Source organism: Zingiber officinale, chromosome 1A, assembly GCF_018446385.1.
Source record: "Zingiber officinale cultivar Zhangliang chromosome 1A, Zo_v1.1, whole genome shotgun sequence".
In the NCBI taxonomy this organism is placed as follows: Eukaryota; Viridiplantae; Streptophyta; class Magnoliopsida; order Zingiberales; family Zingiberaceae; genus Zingiber; species Zingiber officinale.
The window spans coordinates 12966492-12990805 of record NC_055987.1 but is presented as its reverse complement, the minus strand read 5'-3'; the positions used below and the strand labels follow the sequence as shown (position 1 = coordinate 12990805).

General features: G+C 37.0%; 3 protein-coding genes across 5 annotated transcripts; all 3 read left to right on the top strand.

Moving 5' to 3' along the window:
• Positions 1-6110: 6110 nt before the first annotated feature.
• On the top strand, positions 6111-12281 carry LOC122019269 (tafazzin-like). Its single transcript, XM_042576760.1, has 7 exons — positions 6111-6627; positions 8399-8511; positions 8592-8657; positions 9235-9432; positions 10166-10284; positions 11058-11163; positions 11281-12281. Exons 1-7 carry the CDS (start codon positions 6390-6392, stop codon positions 11752-11754), a joined length of 1314 nt encoding a protein of 437 aa, XP_042432694.1. The 5' UTR covers positions 6111-6389; the 3' UTR covers positions 11755-12281.
• Positions 12282-12805: 524 nt separating this feature from the next.
• On the top strand, positions 12806-18835 carry LOC122019251 (blue-light photoreceptor PHR2-like). 3 transcript variants are annotated; one of them, XM_042576744.1, is made up of 5 exons: positions 12806-13815; positions 17162-17376; positions 17521-17619; positions 18364-18488; positions 18582-18835. In XM_042576744.1, exons 1-4 carry the CDS (start codon positions 12886-12888, stop codon positions 18443-18445), a joined length of 1326 nt encoding a protein of 441 aa, XP_042432678.1. In that variant the 5' UTR covers positions 12806-12885; the 3' UTR covers positions 18446-18488; positions 18582-18835. The 3 variants fall into 3 exon arrangements, with proteins under 3 accessions (XP_042432678.1, XP_042432686.1, XP_042432684.1); XM_042576752.1 differs by having other exon boundaries at positions 18564-18835; XM_042576750.1 differs by having other exon boundaries at positions 18558-18835.
• Positions 18836-19839: 1004 nt separating this feature from the next.
• LOC122000069 (phylloplanin-like) lies at positions 19840-20582 on the top strand. The gene is made up of 2 exons (XM_042554630.1): positions 19840-20046; positions 20128-20582. The coding sequence occupies exons 1-2, from the start codon at positions 19875-19877 to the stop codon at positions 20418-20420; spliced, it is 465 nt and encodes a 154-aa protein (XP_042410564.1). The 5' UTR covers positions 19840-19874; the 3' UTR covers positions 20421-20582.
• Positions 20583-24314: the final 3732 nt, after the last annotated feature.

Sequence of the window (24314 nt, the reverse complement as noted above, 5' to 3'; positions counted from 1 at the left end):
TCGGGGAGGAAGTTTGTTCGAGGAGAATGCTGGAGTTAGGTTCAGGTGAGCTCAACTCTGAATAGTTGGAGAATCACCCAAGCGACCAGAACAGCTGGACTTGTCCAAGCGCTTGGACCACCTTGGGCTAGCAAGGGTGCCCCGTTGAGATGTTGCTCTGAGGACTTCAAAAGCTTTTGTTACATCCCGTTTACTCTTGAAGGATTGGTGTCATAAACACTTGGCTGATGCCCAATAAAGATAACATATATTTTCTCCTATATTAAATAAATCATTTAGAATCATGTATAAACAATATATTAAGATTAGAGAGAATTACAATTTAAATTGAAACGACTTATCATCAAATCAATTATGGGAAATAATATTTGGAAAATTTCTTGTAAATTATATAACAAAAAAATGTAAGAAATTGTTGTTTGGACTATCTAAGTTGTTGCTCATCAAATCAATTATGGGAAATGATGTTTGAAAAGTTTCTTGTAAATTATATAATAAAAAAAATTGTAATAAATTGTTGTTTGGACTGTCTAAGTTGTTGCTACACATTGTAGCAACTACTTGGATATTTAGCTGCTACACGTTGTGACGATTAGGGCTTTTACATTGTTGCATAAATCCTAATAATATATTAAGATTAGAGTGAATTACAACTTAATTTAAATAACTTACAATCGAATAAATTGTGGGAAATGATGTTTGATAAGTTTTTTGCAAATTATATAACAAAAAAAAAACTAAATTTTATTAAAAAAGATTATTAATATTGTAAGAATGTATGTTGTAGACTTCAAAAGCTTGTTACTTTTATCTAGATATCATAAACACTAGGCTGACATTCAATAAAAATAACATATATTTTTTCCTATATTAAATAGATCATTTCGAATCATGTATAAATAATATATTAGGATTAGAGTGAATTATAACTTAAAAATGAAATGACTTATCATTGGTTATGGAATATGAGAAATGATGCTTAACAAGTTTTCTATAAATTTTATAACTAAAAATACTAAGATTTATCAAAAAAAGATTTTTTGGGCTGCCCAAGTAGTTGCATACGTTATAGTAGCTATGACTCGTACGTTGTAGCTGCTACACATTAAAGCAACAAACTATACAAGTAGTTGTTGGACGTTGTAGCAACTAGGACTTGTATGTTGTAGCATAAATTTTAATAAAAAAATTGTACAGTGTTGAAAAATAGACAGTAGAGTAGATATGTTTACGATCGAGAATGGAGAGTGGTGCTAAGCAAAGCAACATTGACTTTATTTGTAATGACAGTTTGGGGAGCTTCCAACTAGCTTAAGAACAGGTATGCGGTTGTAAGTTGTGCTTAGCTTGTAGTGCCTTTGTTTTGCTTCCATGCAAGAGCGGAAGACTATGCCGAAGGAAGGAGTGAGAGCGAAGGAAATTTAGATTTCAGAAAAAAAATCAAGCCATAGGTTTTGAAAAGAGGACAGAGAGAATAAAAAAAAAATAGTAATGTAAAGAAATCGAGCTTGCAATGCTATGTAAGCACGACACTCATGATTGCACAGGAGGCATCAAACAACATATCATCTTTGTATATATATACACAGTGATGATATGCTCCTTGATTTGTTGTCTATATCATTCATCCGTGACTGAGAGGTTGGGATGCCTATAAGTGATTTACGCGCCCAAAGTGAATGCACTCAGTACGCCCGAATTACTTTCGGACGCCTTGACCTCAATTGGACCAATGATGTAAACAGTGAATCGGGGAGCATATCAACTCTCTCTATATATCTAAGATTTTAATATGTTATCCATCTTATGCCGCACTTCTAGTATAAAAAAAACTTTGGGTTTAAAATTTATGGTAATATTTAGCGTTTACGAAGTAAAAAAAAAAAAAAAAACTAAGGGACACTTGATAGACATGAATGGAATATGGTGGGAATGAAATCATACGTGGAATGAAATGAAATAGATATTTCATTCCAATGGTTGATATCGGGTTGAGAATGTAATGCTTATTTACTCATTTGATTCTAATCTTATGATTGGTAATTCTAAAATAAACAATAGGAATGAAATGATATTATTTGTATTATAAAATTATCCTTTAAATAAAAATAAATAAATATTTACTTTATTCTAATTTTATTAATTTTTTTAATAACAAATGGTAAAATATATTCTCAAAATGTGTTTAAATAAATATTCAATTCGATAATAATCCAAACAATTCAAATTATATATCAAATAACCAATATAATATAGTGTTGACTTCTAAAAAAAAATATAAATTTTAAATAATTTTAATCGTCATCCAAATATGACCAACAATATTAATCAAACTATTATTTTTTTACTTATTCAAAAACTTTAGACATCACCATTGATAATAACTTTAACGAAAAGCACTTTTTCTTCTCTAGTCATGCTAAAAAACACTTCAATTTACTTATGGGATTTGGCTATATGAAAATACTTTTGTAGGATGTGAGGACAAATAGAGTGGAGGAAAGAGACTGAAAATCGAGTGGAGAGGCAAGATGGCGCAAAAACGATAGAGATGAAAAGGGAGAAGATTTGGTTTTATCATGTAAAAAAAAAAAATGAATATAGGGGATAATTTTAACAAATATCAAAAAAGGAAGATAGAGCATGAAATGAAATGGTGATTACTTCGTATCTCCAAGAGAATCACTATTCCCATTCAATTAGGAATCAACACTCCATATGAATGGGAATTTTCATTTTTATAGAAACAAGTATTAGAATTAGAATGGGGTTGAGAATGCCTATTCCATTCCCACCCCATTCCACTCTACCAAGCATGCCCTAAGTGTGCATAGAATGTGCAACATAAAATGAGCAATATATTATTCTTCCCTCTCCCCTCTCTCTATATAAAAATAATACCTTACACAACTTACTCTATACAACGATGGGTGACAGTAGACGTTGATCATTTAATATGACCAAAACTCATGTTTTCTATTCACTCCTTTATCTGCATGCAACACTTTTCTCTCTCCTACATACAAGTCTCTCTCCTACATGTAAGGTGGCGCTAATCTTTAAAGATCAACACCTAGCACCAATGCTGGTTTAGGTGTTGCTCTTTCAAGAATAGCACTAGCGCTAGTTTGAAACAGCACCAGTTGGTGCTGATCTTGAAAGACCAATACCAATGTGATATTGCCTGGTGTTGATTTTAAACCAGTATTGTTACTAGTCTTTAAAGACCAGTACTAACGTTAAAGACTAGCATCATATTGGTGCCGGTCTTTAAAGACCAATACCAACGTTGGTTTGAAACTAGCACTTTGTTGGTGCTAGTCTTTAAGTACTTACACTAGTTTTAAATCATCATTAGCCAGTACCACGTTGGTACTGGTCTTTACAGACAAGCACCAATGCTAGTTTGAAATCAGCACCAGCCAACATCACGTTGGTGCTGATTTTGATAGACCAATACCAACACGATGCTGGTCTTGAAGACCAACACCAAGATGCTTGAAGACTAGCACCAACTGTTTGGTGCTGATTTTAAATTAGCGCTGATATTGGTTTTTCAAGACCACCACCAATGTGGTTCTGGCTGGTGCTAATTTTAAACTAGTGTTGGTGTTGATCTTTAACGTTGGTGTTAGTCTTTAAAGACTAACACTAATGCTGGCTTGAAACCAGCACCACGTTGGTTATGATCTTTCAAAAAAAAAATATATATCCGCTACATTAACTACCCCTCCTAGTGTCAACCGGCGGGCCTCACCCGGACCGAACCAGGAACGACACCAGAATTACCTATCGGTTTGATGATTAGCTCCACAGACTGTTGGGACCTTGACGTCCGCTAGAGGGGGGTGAATAGCGGCTCACCCAAATCGTTTGCTTCCTACGTTGTTAGCTTGCGCAGCGGAATAATACAAAAATAAACAAGCTAAACAAAATACAAGACAAGAAAGAATGCAAACCAAGCTACACGATCATTTACGTGGTTCGGAGATAAAGCTCCTACTCCACGGCGTGTCCGTAAGGTGGACGATCCCTATCCGTCGGTGGATTACTCCCCGGAAGACCTTCAGCTAGCTCAAACTCCTTGTGGGTGGAGAAACCTCACCACAAACTCACCAAGACCTCTTGGACACAAGGAAAACTCTTGAGCGCTTGTAGACTACTAATTAGACCTTAACCAAGTCTAATTTCGTCAACTCAAACCAAGCTCCCAAGCTTTGGTTTTATAGCCCGCGGGTTGAAAACCCCGCCTACCAGTCGACTGCTAAAACATGCAGTCGACTGCCCTCTGTGGAAATTCGACCGTTACACCCCAACGGCTCGATTTCACACATTCTAGCGAAAACATGCAGTCGATTGCTACAGTACTGCTACAGTAACGCTACAGTACTGCTACAGTAAACCCTAATTCTTATATTTTACTCTGAGTACAATCTCTCAGCACTCGTCCCTGCCCGACCAACCTAGACCTAGCATTCTAGCCTCCTCCATCAGCCTTGCGTCCCTCGGATGTCTCCCCATCCTTCACGTCTTGCCTTCTAGAGCTTCCATCGGCCTTGTCATTGTTGTCGGGTCTTCCTTTGCCAAGAGGTCGCGCCTCCGGGACTTCATCCATTGCCAAGTTACACTTGGACTTACGTTGCCAAGACTACATGCTTGGACTTACACCGCCAAGACTCATCCTTGGACTTTCCTCCTTTGCCAAGATCACACTTGGACTTCCTTGTTGTACTTGTATCCTGCACACTCACAATGCATATCAAATACAACAATAAAACTAACTTAAACCTTTGCCCAAACATCAAAACCTAGGGTCACTAGATTGCTCCAACACAGACCACCGGAGGTCCTTTCAGCGTGTTTTGTTCTCACTCGCACGCACCCTGGAAAATTTCCCAGGAGGTCACTCATCCTCAGATTTCTCCAAGCCAAGCACGCTTAACTTTGGAGTTCTTAAGTTTGGGCTTCCGAAAAGGAAGGTGCACCTTGGTGATATGGATACTACCATCTAACCTTTTAAGCCATACTTAACCAGAATCTTAGAACCGAGGTATTACAATTACCCTCACTTAAAGACACAACGTCCTCGTTGTGTAACCACAAATCACATCACAAATAAATCCCAGAATCTCCCTCGTTAGGTGGTGCCCTGGGTGCTCCTGCCACAGGCGCACTCACGGTCGCAAGACTGGAGGGAAGTACATGCAAATACACATGCGTTAGGCGCATGGTGAGGTAAATCTCAATCGTTAGTATCTGAGAATCAACCCTTGACCATTACACTAGAGATGTCATGCATCCACCGTTTACATTATGCCTTCGGGGCGGTTACGGTCTTTCAAGACTAGCACCAACATAGTGCTAGCTAGTTTCAAATCAATGTTGGTGATAATCTTTAAAGACCATCATCATCTTGCATGCATGAGAGAGACAAACATTACAGGCAGATGAGAGAGAAAATAAAATAAAAAAATTTTGGTCACATCATATGATCCACATATGGGGTTGCCCACCATTATGCATCATTATGTAGGGTATTATTTATATATATATATATATTTTGAAAAAACAGAGTAAGAATTGAAAAAACACGATCTAATTTAAAAGAAATTAAAATATTCTTAGTAGAAAATAGGAGTAGGACTAGAATAGCTAATTCTATTTTTTTTTAAATTTCGTCAATTCAACTTTTGAATTTCTTATTCTTCGACCCTTCGCTATCTAGCAAAATTGCAATTTTAAAATCATAATAATGTTCGTAGAAGGTTTATTAAATTTATATTGAGATAACAATTTGTTGAGACTTATAATTAGTCTCGTTGTTTCAGTGTCCATTAATTTAATGATCTACTAAGTACCACAGTGCTAGTCGATAAATTATAAACAACAATCTAATTCACGTAATCACGTTCATCTGAAACTTAATTATTTTTGAAAAAAAAGAGAATTTATTTTATAAATTATTGCTCTGGAACGACAATATTAATGTTTCTTTTATTACCCGTTGATCCTCTGTTTATTTTGCTTTGAAGAATTTTATTTTATTTTTTAAAAATTCATTTGGATGCCCCAATCGTCATCGTCCTATCGAACCCTCAAAATCAACTACCCACTCGCGGCCTGCCATACCGCCACGCCTCTATTTGTCATTTGATGAGCCGGAGATCACGCTCGATCCCGGTCCGATCCCGAGCTCCACGGCGCCTTCTCCCCTCCTCGCCTTCAATCTTCTGTATCTGTTCCTCGTTGCCTTGATACGCTCGAACCCTAGTCTTAAGGAGCCAGCCTTCGTCCTTCCCCTTTTTGGCCTTTGGAACGTTTATGGATCAGCAATTGAAAAGTGAAATACAGGCTGCCTGTCTTTGTTCTTCCGATCGGGACGATTATCTATGAGGGCGGGGGAGTGGATGGAGCGCGGGGCTGGTCCCTGGAGGGACCAAGTTCGGGAGCTGCAACTGCGCATTCGGAACCGATTCCGTGTGGCGGTCGTTCGCCGACGGCACCGTCTTGTGGAGTCGGACTACTCGAGCCCCGTGAAGCGCTGGCTCCACCGCCTCCGGAACATGTGGGTTGTGAATCCGGCTCCTGACACTCCAACCTCGTCGATGAGGTTCTATCGTAAAAAAGGTTTGCTTTTGTAAGTTTGCAACCTTCTTTAATGTGTATCATTATTATTATTATTCTTTTTTGCGGTTCTGTTTCCTGAGATTTTTAGTTCTTGTTTGTCGACATTGTTTGTGAAGCTATTTGTGATATCACAAAAAGGGAAAAAAAAAGAAAATCTTGAACCTGGTGTTCCTAACCCGATATATATATATAGAAAAATGATATGTTCAAGGAAAAAAACTCAAGTAAAAGCTCAAGGATAGACACATAAAGTGATGGGGCTCACAAAAAGTGAAATGGCGGGCAATGACTTTATGTGTCTATCTTTGAGCTTTTCCTTGAGTTTTTTTACTTGAGCATATCATTGCTCATATATATATATATATATATATATATATATATATATATATTCTTGTTCCTTCAATCATATTGTTGATGGATATAATTTTAGTAACAGAAGACAAGTTTTTAAATGTCCATGCCATGCCATGCCATGCCATTTAGTAAAAGGTATTGTTTGTTTTGTTAATCATGACATGCTTGAAAGAAGTAGAGGTATAATTTATATTAAGACTGTATTTTGAAACTAACTCAACTGTGAGTAAATTGTTCTTCTTGCACCAAGGCATAGAGGTTTTTAATGACTGCTGCTTGTTTTGTCATTGTTGAACTATTAATTTTAGTTACTATTCACTAGTTTTGAGGTAAAATAAAGACTTTCATAAATGGAGCAATGATTTCTTAACATGATCGCCCTCTCATGGACCGTAAATGTAAAATCCTTTTCTCTAGAATGTTTGGATAAAAATGACATAAGGACTGTTGCATCCAAGTTCAATTTTTGATCTTTGTTAGTTTTCCAATCCATTAAGGCTACAATTTTCTTAACTATTTCCTCTATTATAGTTATTTTAACTGATGTGTCATGCTCAATTAGTGTGGAAATTATCTATGTACTCTAGTATGAAATTGTAAAAAGATTTGGAGATGCTTACATTTTCATTCTGTCTGATTTCTAGTGCTAGAATAGACAAATTGTCCTTCATGTTTATGACAAGTTCTTTCTCCCTCAAATAGGGCTACCATTAAAAAAATGTTAATATAAGTTAGGGAGATATCTGGAATGGAAAACCAAGTCGAATATTGCGATAATGTGTGGAATAACCACATGCTTTTAGGTTTTAATTTCGTTGAAAGAAATGAAGTGAATTGAAGGCATGAATCAAAAGATTAAACTGCCCTTCTGTTTGGGTTGAACTACACCACATATGGATAGGATTACTTTAGGCATATACAACTTCCTGCCATGCCACAAACACTTTTGTTCTTTCCGAGTGGCACCTTGAGTTCTCCTCATACATCTTCTCCTAGGTGTTGATTGGACTATTGTCATCTTTCATTGGATTAAGATTGTTGATGCAATTATAGTAAATTTATGTTTCTATCCCTCTAATCTCCCCCCAAGTATACAGGATTATTCTGGACACTAAAGTAGTTTCCCATCATCACAAGGTAAACCACATGTTGGAAAAATTAAACTCGATCAATGGTTGGCACTTTCTTTCTTTTTTGTATCTTCTCCGTCCTCCTTTCTGGCCTCTCAGTTAAACAAAGCCTAGGTAAAGTTTTGCGTCTTGTTAGTACTTTGTACTACATTTAACCAACTCGTGGATATTATTTGTCTTACATACTTCTCTTTCATTTGTTATGTATTCTTCTCAAAACATGATATGGCTTGTTGAGAGCAAAGATAAGGGAACAATTACTAGCTTGTTCTCCAATTCAACTGCAGTTGGCAAAGCCATAAATGATGAATCAATCTTAGTTCGTATGGTTCAAGCTTTGGCTGTCCCTGTTATTGGTAATGCTTGTTATGTATTTATGCATGGCCTTAATCATGTCCAGGTATGGTTTAGCTTGATTAATTTTTTCCTGAAACCTTATAATCATTTATCTTACATGGTCTTTTGTCTCCTGGGATGCAGATATATGGTGTGGAAAAATTACACCAGGCTTTTAAGCAAAGACCTGAAGGCAAGCCCTTACTAACGGTATGCCTTAATCAATTTCTAAATCCACCTTAATGAACTTGCTACGTTTTGACTCATTTATGTACAATAGACACTTTCCAGGACGCCACATTGGCTGGAGCTTTGTGCATCGGACTGTCCTTTTATGATATTCCTATTGTAGACCTCCCTGTGATGAACCTTGTTCTATATTATCAGTGCTCTTATTGTTTTGCAAATGCAAATTTTCATTTTGACCACTGCAAGACCATCAATATATTTGTATATAAGAAAACATAAAGGTGTTATCTCAAAATCATCTTGATCACCTTTCCAATGGTTAAAATGACAATATGAGATGGCCATTGTATTCATGATGATCCTAGGAATCCATTCATGTTCTTTAATTTTTGACTTTCACCATTAAAAGATCATTACCAGATTTATTTTTTTCAAAACACTTTGATTGACTTTTCAGTGGTTACCACCATTGTTTTTTTTAATGTGTTTTCAAATTGATTGTTGTATGTCATAGCCATCATTGAGCCTTGTCAATTAGTTTATATGTGAATATTAGGATTCAGTTGTAGTTGTCATCTTAACTTTTCATTCTTCCCAGGTTAGTAATCATGTTGCAGCTGTTGATGACCCACTTGTGATAGCTTCTTTGCTTCCACCAAGTAGTTTGTTGAATGCTCATGATCTAAGATGGACTCTCTGTGCAACTGATCGTTGTTTTAGGAATCCGTTGCTGTCTGCATTTTTCCATTGTCTCAAGGTTCTACCAGTTTCACGTGGTGATGGTGTTTACCAGAAGGTACAATGCCATTATTGCTTCCATCAGATTGTTTAACTATGAATTAAGGTTTATTTAAATTGGAAGGAACTTGTATTGTGTGTATGTGTATATCTTAATCTAAACATTTCACCCTCAATGCCCACCTGGATGTTACTGGTCATAATTCCGTTGTTTAAATAACACTTTTGTTATTGAAGTATATTTTCTTATTCACAAATCGACCACAACAGCAAGATGAAATTTCAAATTTGCAATTGCTTTAGTTAAAATCAAGAACCTCAAAATAACTCAAAGGTGGATTATAGGCAATCTTTATGAAACTTGGTTTTACCGGTGCTATGACTTATTTCTTTGATCTAATTTTTCATGGGCATGGAAGTGTGAGAAGGGCCTACTTTGTTGTTTTGGATATTTCCCTTGGTTCCGTTGTTGGTTGATACTTCATTATGTCTTATGCATTGCATGCTTAATCCAATATGCAAAGTCTTTTCAAACATATTTGATTATTTTCCACCACTACTACTTTAAAAGGTTCTTTACTCTAGCTAGCAGGTTTCTCGCTTCATTGACATTAGATCTCTCTCTCTCTCCCTCTCTCTCTCTCTCACACACACACACAACTCTATTAGATCTGGATTCTTGCTTAATCTTTATAATATTTTCATGTCATGTATGAGTTATTGCTTTTTATGCTCTTTTATGCTCTTCAATTTTATTCCACAAAGTTAACACTTGTATTTGTTTTTCCTAGGGAATGGATAGTGCTCTATCCAAGCTGAACAATGGTGGATGGGTCCATATATTTCCTGAAGGAAGTCGCTCTCGGGATGGAGGTAGAACTATGGCTGCTGCTAAGAGAGGGGTTGGAAGGTAAGATATGAATGAAGATTTTTTTTTTTTAATCTTGATGTGAGTCTGAATAATCAATCACAAGGCTGGAGCATATGGACATTGTAGCTAAATTATCCCAGGACTACACGCCATGTTATTTGAACTCAAGTTTGAGTGTGAAACATGGGTATTATATTGTTGTTGAACTCAAACATTTGAACATGGTTTGGATAAGATCTCAAGTGTGAATATATTCTTACTATGGTTGTGTTATGGCAACATGGATATGGAAGATCAAAGTTAATGAATAATAAATTGAACCTGAGTGCCACATGACATACCATAATATTTCTGATAGCGGCGTTGACCAATTATTTTTTTCTGTTAGTGTACCAGAAATGAAAAAACTAAGAAAGGTATGTGAGATTATTAGAAAAATTGCTATCAGAGTAAATAAATGTAAATCTAATGGTTCTTATAAAGAGAGAAAGTAGATTAGGATTATATGATCATATGAACATGAGTTTTGTAGTTAGATGAGTTGAAGAGATTATAATAAAACCTGCTTACTTTGCCTAATTTTGTTGGTCTCCACGAAAGCAATTCAATTTCCTGGAGGGCCAATTGTTGCACCTTATATTTTCAATGGCCCAAGCCAGGGACCAAGTGGCAGAGAGAACACTAAAAAGAATTCAAAAAGAGATTCAATGATATACTGTATTCATTCATGTGCTGATTTGTTGATTTAACCTGTGGTCCAGTTGATTCAGCAATTTGTCGATTTAACCTTGCTTATATTCCTGTTTTCACAGATTAGTGATAGATGCAGATACAACTCCTATCGTTATTCCCTTTGTTCACGCTGGAATGCAAGAAATTATGCCTATAGGAACACATTTCCCAAAGATAGGGAAAAATGTACGTTTCTGTTTCCTTTATGCAACACTTACCGTTCATTGTTTTCATATCCTTTTACAGTTCACTACCTATTTGAATGCTTTATTGTATTTATTACATAACTCGATTTACAAGCAGGTCACAGTGCTCATAGGGGATCCACTTTTCCTGGACGATTTGGTCGTGTATAAGGATGATTCCCAACATGTCTCCACTGGCATCCTATACGATGCTGTCTCGACCAGGATTGAACAACAACTCCAGGAGCTAAAAGCTCAAGTTGATCGATTAGCAGCTGAACAAGAATTAGAAATCAGGGATGTAGATAATAGAGATTGCGCAACTAGAATTTGGCAGCAGGTTGATTGGGAAGCATTTGGCATGCAAAACATACTAGAGGAACCAGCAGGGACAACTAGTAGGGCAACACATAATCATCCAATACAAGTTCTTGAGCAGTCTCCTAAGTCCAATTTTTCTCGGAGTATTAAGCTGGTTGATGAAGGTGGGATTGTCTCAAGAATTCGCGGTTTTATGGATCCATCTGAGCTTATGGGTTTTGCTGCTAGAGGTCTGTTTATCAATGGTAGGATAATGGATGAGTGTCATTAGATCCTCTGAGATGGTGCCCTATTCAGGCCTGAAAACATTTTGCACGATGGAACTTGTTCTGCGGTACGAGTTATTATTTGTTTAGCCACTAAAAGTTTCAAGCAACGGGCGACGCCCATGTTTGGGTGAATCAACAAAAGAAATGGAAAATTTATTATTCAGAGCTGCTGCCCCTTTCTCAGAGGATCATTTCTCATCTTCATCGTGATACATGGACGGAAAGGAGGATTGGGAGGTTTATCAATAGACCTAATCGACTTCCATTTTGACTATCAAGTTGGCGTCAGTCAAATCTGAACAGACAACAGTGACATTAAGGCGAATCAAATGTCACAATGGCAGAGCTGCACAGGTGCGCAAGCGGAGCTGCGGAAGCTCCGGCGGAACTTCAGCACCAATGCGCTGTCTGAGTAAACGGGCGAAGGGGATTTTTATCTATCAATTGATGAGTAAAAACTAAATATTATGTCCATAAAATACCAGACTAATTAACGTTCGAAACATGTGAGTTCCATTTTTCCTTCTCACTCCATATTCTTCTCAAGAAGAAGAATGAAAGAAGTTTTATATTGGATGCCAAAATGAAGTTTCTAATGCATGCAAGGAAATCAAGGGGAAGTTTCCAGGAGAGGATTTGAAACCTCACTGATGATAATGAAAGCAATCGTCACTTGTCTTCTTATTGCTGCATCCATGAAAACATAAGCAGGGTAGGGGGTTGGTGGTGCATTGGTGTTGGTAGTAGGTGGATCTAACTCGTGGTAAACAATAGACGAGATTGATAATAGAGTAAATCTTGTTGGTTAAAATCTGATCAGTTAAAATTTTTTATCTTTTAATTATAATACATACATATAATTAATATATACAAATATTTTTATATATGCATACATGAATTCTAACTTGTTCTGATCATTTAACATTACCCTTTCTTAAATTTCACGAGTTAGTTTAAGAATTATTATTTACTAATATCTTTATCATACATTTTTTATATTTATCTCCTTCAATATTTATAATATCGATTCCAGGGCCCGCTGATTTTGGGGTTCCATATTTTTAAAACCCTGCTACGGTTGTCTTTCAGTCTCGCTCCCACTTTCCTTCACGTCCTCCCTTCCTTCACCCCCAATGGAAGACCACCAACGCTCGCCCTCTTCTTCCTCCCAACAAGATGGCAACCAAACTCCACTCCCATTTGCCTCCTTTTCTCTCTCTCTCTTCTCCCCTCATCTCTCTTCTTCTTCCTCTCCCTCCTCTTTGCTCGCTCCCATCCCTTTCCGCCTCAAGATCCCTTCTCAGATCACCTCACTCTCCCTCGCCCTCTTTCACTCCCCCTCCTTTTCCTCCCTCTCCACCCCGTCGAAATTCTCCAGCTCTCTCTCTCTTTCCCGCTTCTCCCTCTTCCGCAGCCGCCCCGCCGACCCCCTCGTAGCCGCCGGCGCCCGCCGCTGCGCCATCGTCTGGTTCCGCGCTGATCTCCGCCTCCACGACCACGAAGTCCTTTCGGCCGCAAACGACGACTCCCTCTCCCTCCTCCCGGTCTTCGTCTTCGACTCCCGGGATTTCGGGCGCTCCGCGGGCGGATTCGATCGGACCGGCCTCCGCCGCGCTCGCTTCCTTCTCGACTCTGTGGCTGACCTCCGTGCCGGGCTGCGCCGCCTCGGATCCGATCTCGTGGTGAGGATCGGCTGCCCAGAGGTGGTGCTGCTGGAGCTCGCGCGCGGAGTGGGCGCCGATGCGGTGTACGCTCACCGGGAGGTCTCCCATGATGAGGTGCGCGCGGAGGAGCGAGTTGGAAAGGCGATGGAGGACGAGGGGATCGAGGTGAAGTATTTTTGGGGGAGCACGTTGCACCACATTGAGGATTTACCGTTCCAGCTGGAGCAACTGCCCACCAGTTATGGAGGGTTTAGGGAGAAGGTGACGGGCGTGAAGGTAAGGAAAGCGATTGAGGCACCGGAGAAGCTTAATAGAATGCCATCAAGAGGAGGTGTCGAGCCTGGGGAGATCCCTAGCTTGCAAGACCTTGGGTTCAATCAGGCACCAACCATGTCACAGGTCATCTCTGAATTTTCACTGTTCTAAGACCTATAGTCGTCCATATCAGCCAAGATCATAGTTTTTTTACTCTTACAAAAGAAATTAATAATCTTTTGAATCCTAAAGGAAATTTTACATGGCTTAAACAAGGGAAAAGGATTGTTGTAAAGAGAACTGGAATTTCATGAGCCAACGGTAGCTAAAAAATGCTAATGAGATAGTTTTACCTTAGCTGATTTATCTGGCTTTGCCATCCTAAACAAACAACTGCTACTAATTTCTAAGGATAAATGTCCGTGCTTAGTGCTTCCAATAGCAACATTTTAATTCTGGGGAGAAAACAGTATTTGTTTTTTTGGTAAACGTTCATAAGGTGGAATATTCATCATTGGTGTTCATTTATACTCTATCACTGAATCATGATCTACTACTTGAACAATTTATATTTTGTTTCTGAAAAATTGGTAAGAAGTCTTCCTGTGATCATCAAAAGCCCTTGCATGAAGAAGTCTGTCTTCATGAAATTCAACAACAATTTTAAATTTGCATCACTAGGGTACAAAATATCAAGCCGTGCCAGAATTTCGGACTTTGACTGCAATGATACCATTTTAGTACTATGCCCACGTTTCAACATATGATGCCGGTAGAGAATTGGAGTGGGAAAGAGAAAAAAGATGAACACAAAAAGAGAATACAATTATGTATCTAACTTTGGAATCATGGTCCATCTAGAATGATGCAGTTTTAAAATTGTATTTTATCGACATAAGCTATAAAAAAATATCAAACAATATTTTTATTCATCTTCATTCATTTTGTAGCATGTTGAAGGGTATTCAATGTAGTATGACACAATACTCATCGACATGATTGACACAATGACATATAATAGATTACCGGTGACAAGTAGTATTTACTCTTGCTAATTATTGGAACAGTATGTTTCCACTATATCACTTGACATGGTACAAGATTTAAAACCTTGGACATCACTATACCTCGTGGAAAAAGAATACATGTTATTTGTTATTAAGTTTTTTTTTTTAAATTCTCTCAGTTTTTCCTCATTGAGATGGTTTTTGCTCTTGCCAAAAGTGAAAAGTTTGGGTTACATAACATGTCATTTCAGATTATAAGTTTTTATCATTTTTTTTTTCCATTTGTTTAAAATTGAGAATGTTTCAAGTTTCTTTGTGTGCAAGCCTTCTGACATATAAAAGATTGTATTTTCGAGATTATGCAAATTGGTCATCAAAAAGTAGATGGACAGATAAAAGATGCCTTACTTGCCTTAATACCTTGGATATTCTATTCTTATTTTATAGAAAGCACTCATCTTTCATTTCAACAAAGATTAGTTGACAACCAAAAAATCATTCATGCTTTCTCTTGTTCCTTGTTCTTTAACCAAAGTATAATCTCCTTTCTTAGCCTACCATTTCCATCATTTTTGGCATCTATCATGTTCAGACTTGGTTCTGTATTGCTGCTACCTTCCAATTAACCATTGAGAATGAACCAAACAAATGAACAAATGTTGTATAAACCTCTAAAGCTACATGGATATTTTTATTCAATTGGTGAAATAATAAAAAGATATAAAAAAAGATTTAAAAGCTTTTGAGATGATTTCTTAAGGTGTCAACAATAGAGCTCCGACAAATTTTGTTTTTATTTCAAATTGTGATATAATTCTTCTGGAAAGTAAGATTCTAGAAATTGATTAAAAGTAAGCTACATTTTTTATTTTACACATCTTAGTTGGGTGGTAATTCAGGAGTTGTCATGTTGTCCAAACTGTTACCAAATTCTCACAGAAACTTTATTATGTCATTTATATCTGACCAAGTGACCTTATTTTTGCTGTGATTGGCTGGATCCGATGGTTTAGTATACTACTATGCTCCAACAAGTCTTTTTCTTAGCAAGTATAGTCTAATGTGTTTGTAACCTGTGCAACCTATGGGGTACACTCACTTTTCCATTTTTTTTTTCATACCTTGGACACCTTATGTGGATCTCTTTGTAATTTGTTAAGAAGTTTGATTGGCTCCTGTACAAATATAGTTGATAAAGACAAATTCCTATACTTGATTGGATATGATTTGCTTATCTGTTTAGTAAGACTGGACTAGCATGCACTTTCTGCTTTTAAGTCCTTGTTCCTCTATCTTTAATCCAGGTTCATGTACTGATTTTTTTCAATTTGACCTTCTTGCATTTGCAAAAATCCCCCAAATAAGACTAAAGTGGCAATGGGATTGTCTTTTTCTACCACTTCTGCTGCTGTCATCACTGCCACCATCAATTTGTGTTAGATGCCAATTATTTTGGGTTGGCTAAATAGATCTTATCCCTCTGAAGATTAACTCTTCTTTCAGAACAATCAACAGGTACATGACTGTTCCTTTTTAGGCTCATAGTTGAAGGGAACAGTGAATCTTTCTTCTTTTTCTTTTCTCACTCTTCTTCATTCGTTTTTCCTTTCTTTTAAAAAAAAATTCTCATGTAATCTGCCATCTTAGATAATGCTACATTTTTATAGACAGATTGACATATATTAAGTTTAAGACTATTCATTTTACTCGACTTCAACCAATTTATGTGGAATCATTTAGATTATCCAACCTTGTGTTGTAAGACCTGTTAAGAAACTTTAATTGATTTTGTTAGGACAAAATATTAACTGGTCGTCCATCCTAATATTTATAGAACTTTAATATAGACTGGGATGTGATCTGTAGTAAATTAAACTATTTCCTTTCTCAGTGAGTCTTGTTCACTAGGAGTCCAATTATTTGGATGTCTAAAAGATGTAAATAAATGATGGAGCTCCATGTGTAATTTGAGGAGGCTTTCCCTTATATCTTCAATCCTAATTCTTATACTAGAGATTGTTGACAAGACAGGATGGTTTAGATTATGAAGCATTTGGAACTTTCAACATATAGAATGTATTGAATGAGTTGGTTTTGCTGAATCTGTGTAATTTTTCCCTACTCTTTGATGAGTCAATTATTTTATTGGATTTTTTTTTTCTTTATGCATTTGTTTTGATAGTGATCAGAGTATCTTAAGGGTATATATTTCCTCCTTTTGTGATTATTCATTTGTTTTGAAAGCAATCCAAGGTTAGTTAGCACCATTCATAAAAGCAATCTTCAACATGAAAGTACCATAAAATATCAGAACTAAAGCTGAGATCTTTTGATATCATATGAGGGTGTAATTACATTTGGTATTGTTTCAATATTAGACAGTGTTCTGCGCTCTTTTGATAGGATATGAAGCAATTGGCGATTAAATCATATATCTACATTTTTGTAGCAGGTTATCAAATTCTATTTTTCGTGTATCACAGGATAGCAAGCCTTGCTTCAGCACTCCTGTTGGCGGGGAAACTGAAGCACTAGAGAGATTGAAGAAGTTTGCTTCTGAATGGCAAGCACAACCGAGAAAAGCAAAGATTTCCAACATAGATAGTATATATGGTGCTAATTTCTCATGCAAAATCTCACCATGGCTATCAACAGGATGCCTTTCTCCGCGCTTTATATTTGAGGAGTTGAAGAGTAGGTAATATTGTGTTGGATAAAAAAGACTCTCTCTTTGCTACCATACTAAGCAGGCAAATGAAATCTAAGAATAAATATGTAGATATTTGCAATGTCTTTTCTTGTGCACTTTGTGTAATAGATGTGATATCTGTTTGGCTTACAGGACTATTTCTGCTGCTTCATCACGGAATAATAGTCCTGATTCAGCAGATGGAGGTGGGAACTGGTTGATGTTCGAACTGTTATGGAGGGATTTCTTCAGGTAGTACACATCTGAAAATATTCCTTTTATTTACACTTATCTGGGCTGTTTTAGGTATCATGATCAAGCTTGATTCTCCCTACTATTTGACATAGTCTATATAAATCTTATTTTTTTCATTGAACTCTATTCAACACTATTTCATTAGTAATCTTAAAACTTTTGAATCATTTTTAATCATACGAACTAATTTTGTTTGATCTCCTCCACTGTTGACACCTTTCACTGTAATGAATTTCTTCTTTTACTACAGAACATATATTGATTAAGTTACTGAATATGTATTAGGTATGTATGCATAAGTTGTTCCTATCCAAATAGATTTGCCTTCATTTCTTTTAAATTCTTACAATTGATTTCTAATCTTAGATAAACATGGTGATACAAATTTTTTTCAAGCTTATGACCTCGTTTACTTGGGTGGTGGATGAATAGGAGGGAAGTGAAGGATAAGAGAATATGTTTATCCATGTGTTTCTTTCTTCCCTTCCCCTCCCCTCACCTCCTTTTTATTCATCCAAGCTATTCAGAAAGTTTCTCTCATGATCAAAAGATTCTACCTCGCTGAGCTGTTTAAGCCTTTATCAAATTGTATAAACATGTTACTCCTTAATGTTTCAAAATAGCAATACTTTAAAAACCTGCTTGAAATTTATTTGTTGTCCCATGAACCCTGAATATGCTTCTACTATGCTGTTGAAGGTTATCTTTTCAGAATGAAACATTGTTTCAATTCATTGTCAGGTTTGTCACCATGAAGTGCAGCTCTGCAACGAAAATGGTCCAAGCTGCACCCAGCAGTGCTTGCACTGCTGCTCTACCCTAACTCTGCTTTGCATCTGCAATTCAAATGCAACCTCGACCTAAGGGTGGGGCACCAAGCTCTCTTTTGGTTTCACGCAACTGTTATTTGTTTTAGATATTGATTAATTTTACAGGCACAGCTGTTTTGGCTTCTGTAGATTGACACCAGTATTTATATTATCAACTATGCATCCGAGAGTTGTTTCAGCCAAAGGGTTAAAATTCTTAGTCAAGACTAGTCGCTGCTTGTAATTTCAACGGTGCGCATGGAATTAATGGCTTTTGCACCGGAAAGGAACATATTAGTAATTTATTCTATAGTGGATCATGATCCATCCCATGTTGTCATTTTGATGGGATCCTGTTTACTTCTATTGTTCTACAATATTATTTAATCTAATGCTTTTGTGCATGCGTCTGTATTGAAATTTAGCCCCTTATGTGACTAACAGTTGCCCGAGAGTTATCAAGGCGGTTACTATCTCAGATTCAACATCAGCACTGAGGTAGTCGACCATTATTGGCTTCGATGATCAATTATGAATCCTAAGTCATCATTGCTATTACTAGGATTCAAGCCACGCTTAGAAGTACAATAAGCGTTTAGTCACATATTATTGTCCTGTAAGATTGGATGTCATTTCATCAATTTTTTCCTCCAACTAATCTCCACATTTTTTATATATCTTAGATGTTCATTAAGAATCTCATGATGGTGTTCCACTTCAAACAGATAAAGAGTTTTTCTGGTCCAGGACTGACTTGGCAGGGTTTTAATTAAAAGAACCCAAAGTATTTTTCAGAACGGTAATCCGTTCAATGTGAGAGATATTTCAACAGCGTGAGGATCTACAAGACTGCAACATATGCTCAAAACAAGTTCAATCCACAAAATGGAAAATAATGTTTACTTGCATTGGCGCTAGAGGACATTGAAGAGCAAATAATCCTCTTTTTTTACCCTCTTGTTTAAAAAACAAACACAAGCCAACAAACAAACAAATAAGCATGCTTTCTTCTACAAGTTGATGATCAAGAGTGCGTGCATTTGTTTGAATTGTGTTACTTTCAGTTGCAAGTTGTAGACTGACAAGAAACAGAGCATGCGAAGAAGAGAGCCTTTGCATGCATGTATGTGCCAAAATTCCATTCTGAATTGGTCTCTTACTATTTAATTATTGCCCAAGCCGGAACAAATTGATAACGACAAACTAATCTTTTTAAAATAAGGTCAAAAGAAAAATTGTGCAAAACTTCTTTACGTAGGTAGGGCTCTGCTTGCTTGGTCCATCGTCTAGAAACGCAACCACGGCGCATGCAGTAGGCTTCTGCTCGCTTGGTCCATATCCTACACTCCGACGATAGTGCATCACTCTCCACGTTACTGTTGCCTATAAATTCCATCCAAACCGGACGCAAATTCAACAAGCTAAGCATCCACCAGAACTAGCATGGCTCTGACGACCGTTCTTGCTGTGATGGCGCTGTTGATTGTCACAGTAGCTGCGCCGCCAGCGGCCGCCCAGCTGCTTGGGGGGCTGATCAGCAACATCTTGATCAGCGGCACTGTGCCATGCACCACCGACACCACTGCTATCACCCCAACAACATCAGTTTTTCCAAGTATTGTAACCACAAATTAAATACTCTGACATGCAGTGGTCTCTATATATATCTAACAAATTATCTCGGTTTGTCTCGCAGATGCCACTGTGTTACTGCAATGCGGTCAATCCATCATCGCCAGCACGGTCACTAACAGCAATGGAGCATTCTCGATCCTGACGGGCACCAACCCGTTGACGCAGTTGCTGTCCTCGTTGTTGGAAGTTTGCAAGCTCGTCGTCCCGACGCCACTCTCCGCTTGTAGCCCGATGTTGCCGTCCACCGGGTTCCTTCAATCGCCCCTGCAACTGCTCTCCAACAACGGATTTCTCGGTGGAATTCTTGGTGGGATCACCAATCTCACCCCCTCTGTTTTCAAGTTGGTTCAGTAGATCCAAAAACTATGTCAAATTTATATGCATGTCGTCGTAGTATTATCTGCGTGGCCACAGTGGAATAAGCCGGATCTGTAATAGCGTGCAAATCTATATATGTTCCGAAGCATAATGCTTTACGAATATAAATGATAAAGTAATTTGAAGTTTTAAGTATTACTTGAGAAGGATTAATTTGGCAATCTCAGGGTGGATCAATTATGAAAGCTTCAAACCAAATCAATAACTTGAAAAAAAATTTATAAAATTAAAAAATTAGTTTAGCTTGATTGGTTAGTTTCAAATTAGATTTATCCATCTGATCTATTAGTCGTTCACAGCATCAATTAATGGGTAGTCTTAAATTTATTAGTATCTTTCATGGTCTAAAATATTAAATTTTAGCTTTAATAGATTAGACAAAGGATATATTAATTTTGGAAGGCTAAGAATATTTTGGGTCTAATGTAACATACGAGAGAAAAGACCATTTTCTGCCTTTTAAAATTCAAAAAAGTGTGGGTGAGATTTGGAAATTGGGGCGAAGTTCACAAAATGTTGCAATTCAACATGGTAATAATATTCTATTCAAATTAAGCTTCACTTTTTCAAATATCACCACAAGAAATACAACTATTGGCCACCAAAATTTCCATCCACTAATCGGTCGCTAAATACATTTAGTAACTGATTAATAACAAAAATATTCGATCGTCACAATTTTCATCACGAATTCATTTAGCAACGTAATTTTGATTTTTGTCATTAGATTAGCGACAACTCAAAATTCCACCTAGTGATGGAAATCAAAATTACATTGCTAAATTTTATCGATGGAAATAAATTCCCATCATTAAATTTACCAAAAATTTTGACATAAAACCTCCTAAAATTGATTCAAATCTTATAATGCTAACAACATTCAACATTTAACATATTCATCGCACAACAACATTTGTTCAACATTAGAAAATAACATTTAACAAGACAAAACAACATTTAACATTCAAATACACTTATTCATCACAAAAATAATTAAATCATTTTTGTTTCGTCACATCACATTCTATTAAACAACAAATACACTCCTCACTTCTTTAGCTTCATCTTTTTAATTATCTCATCCTACAGTAAGTACAATAGGATAAGTTTAACAAAAATAAGCACATGCATGGTTCAAATTTAGTTAAACAAAAATAACATGATAGGTTTAACACTATATTTTCTATTTTGAGACAACCTTATATATGAATTTAAAGTTAAGCTACATATTAGTTGGATAACATAGATTACTCAAGGGCAAAACTACTTATTAGAAAAATGCACAAATTGATAAACACAAGTTTAACATATTTTTTTTTAAAAAATATATCTTAATGAGAGTTTGGATATCCACTCATTGTGATAGAATATAGTCTCAAATCTAGATGTTCAAGTGTTGATCTTTTATTATATTATTTCTAAAAAGATGTAATACAATTAAAGATGCATATAGTATCAAAAATTAACAAAACTAATTTTTATGTTTTATGAGTGATAAACAAAAAAAAACAAATTTGAAGGTCAATGCACCTTAGAAGAAATGTTATTATTATGAGCTAGTTATCAGTAATGTTCGGATCTCGAATCTCTTGTGAGTCAAAACCATGCGCTGTTAGAAAAGCAGAACTCTATCGAGATATGAATTCTTGCATTTGCCACTCTACTACAGTCTTGGCCCGATCTTTCATCGAGTACTGACTGACTCGATCTTCTATCAACTTCTCTAATGCCATCACATAATGCTTTAATTCTTGATTTCTTGTCTTAACGCTTGCACTTCAGTAGATGAAGAACTGGGATGATCCTTGAGTCTAGGAGTTAGCACATAATCATATACAACTTTTGACTTGGAACTAAAGCCATAGAGGGAGTTTTTTTTATTTCCACCGACAACCTCATAATATATATTGATCCTGTCCGAGCGCTGAGTCGATGGACACTGGGGACGTGGCGCTCTCCGCTGTCTTCGACTGGTGATGTAGATCTCCGGCGAACCTGCAAAGAAGCTGAGCCGGGAGGGGTTTCCCAACGACGACCCTCCGACGCTCAAGTCAGGCAGCGAAGAAGAAGAAGAAGGCAACGTTACTGTGGCTACAGTGATCAAGATTGCATACCTTCGTCGAAGTCTGGGGGTCCTTATATAGGACCCCCGGGGAGGTGCGAGCACGCTTCTCGATGCGTGCACGCTTCCCCAAATATACCTCAGTAGGGTTGTGTCAGAAAAGCATGTCTGACGCCATTCCGCAATCATCTGAGCATATCCCGGATGTGACGGTGGAAACTTCCACCGTACGATACTCTGTCCGCTCCGACCGCCGACCATGCTGTTTGTCGGCGGCAGGTGTCTCGAGGATGAAGTTACCAGTTGTCCTTTTTGCCTCCTAGTGCTCTTGCCTGTTCCCGGGCCAAGCGGACAAGCTGCTCGGCGCTCATGGCCTCCGGGAATGTGCATACCTCGCCCCAGGTGGGGAATCCCTACTTATGTGCTCGGATGGAATTGCGCCTTATCGACCTGCGGCTCGGCCGAGCGGCCTGTCCGCTCGGCCCATAGACTCTTTTTACCTGAGCATCGGAAACCCGACCCCTGGTCGGGCTGTCTCTCGTCCGGTCCGGGAAACTCCTGGCCGGATGTCAGGTCGGCTGGATGCTCGGTCGGCCCGCTACTCCGCTCGGCACGACCTTTGTCCATTCGGCACGACCTTGGGGTTGATCCTCTTGACCATTGACCTCCACGTGTCGTTGACCTCCCGCCAATGAGGGTCCCCCGTCTTTACCACCGGATCATATATTATTTATAGCATCGTGTGATAGAGTCTATAACTCCTCTTCCTTATAGGAGCCCGAGACAATTATGCAACTCAATCAGTCATCCTATATAAAAACATATTATTAATTTCTAATATATAATTAATAAAGTTAGTCATGGTTAAATGTGAGCGGTAATAAAGTTTATATTTTTACATCTATGGTCTTTGATCAAGCATCAACAAAAATGTCATTCTGTTTTTGGTATGTATTGTGAAATATGTCTCAATGAATGGGAGATCTGTTTAAAGTATCTACCTGCAAACACAATATTTTTATAAATTAAAATAAGTTTATTAATAATTACAAAATTCTTATATAACTTTATTGTAAACTTACCAAGTCTATGCATGCTTTACAATTGATTATGATCTAGCTGTATGTTTTGTGGATCACGTGTTTGGGGCTATCAAGCTTAGTATTCCTATTGTTTAGAGCAGTTGATGATTTTTTCTATCATTTTTCTACAACCCAATTGTTCTTCGATGCATCTCAAACTCAACTGGTACATCGGATGAGCTTGTACCCTTTCTTCTCTACTTGTATAACAAGTCTTTGTATAGTTTTTGATAATAATTATTCTATATTTCTTTAAATTCTGCTTCGTGTCTTGGCTTTCAAATATATTTTTTTTCGAAAACAATATTGAGAAAATTAGTATAAAAGAATATTATATTATACAATATCAATAATATTCAAATTACTTATAAAAAAATCTTGATAATAAAAATCTTTAAGATATTGGTCTATATGCCTCCATGTAGAACTAGAAGCATACTTACGCACTTTAAATTTTTGGTTATGTAAGCAGACCATTGAGAGTCAAATTGTATAAAAAAAAAATCATTTTAAGAAATAGTAAATAAAATATTAGATAAATTTAAATTACTAATAATATCAATACTTACTAATCCCCAATAATCCTGAATCGAATCTGACCATAATATAATATTCAATATTATTATATCTTATATGCACTACTAGAATAATGCTCTTTAAGGATACACATAAATGCCCTTATAATATATTTTTGGTGACATTTAAGTTTTAGTAACATCACGGAAA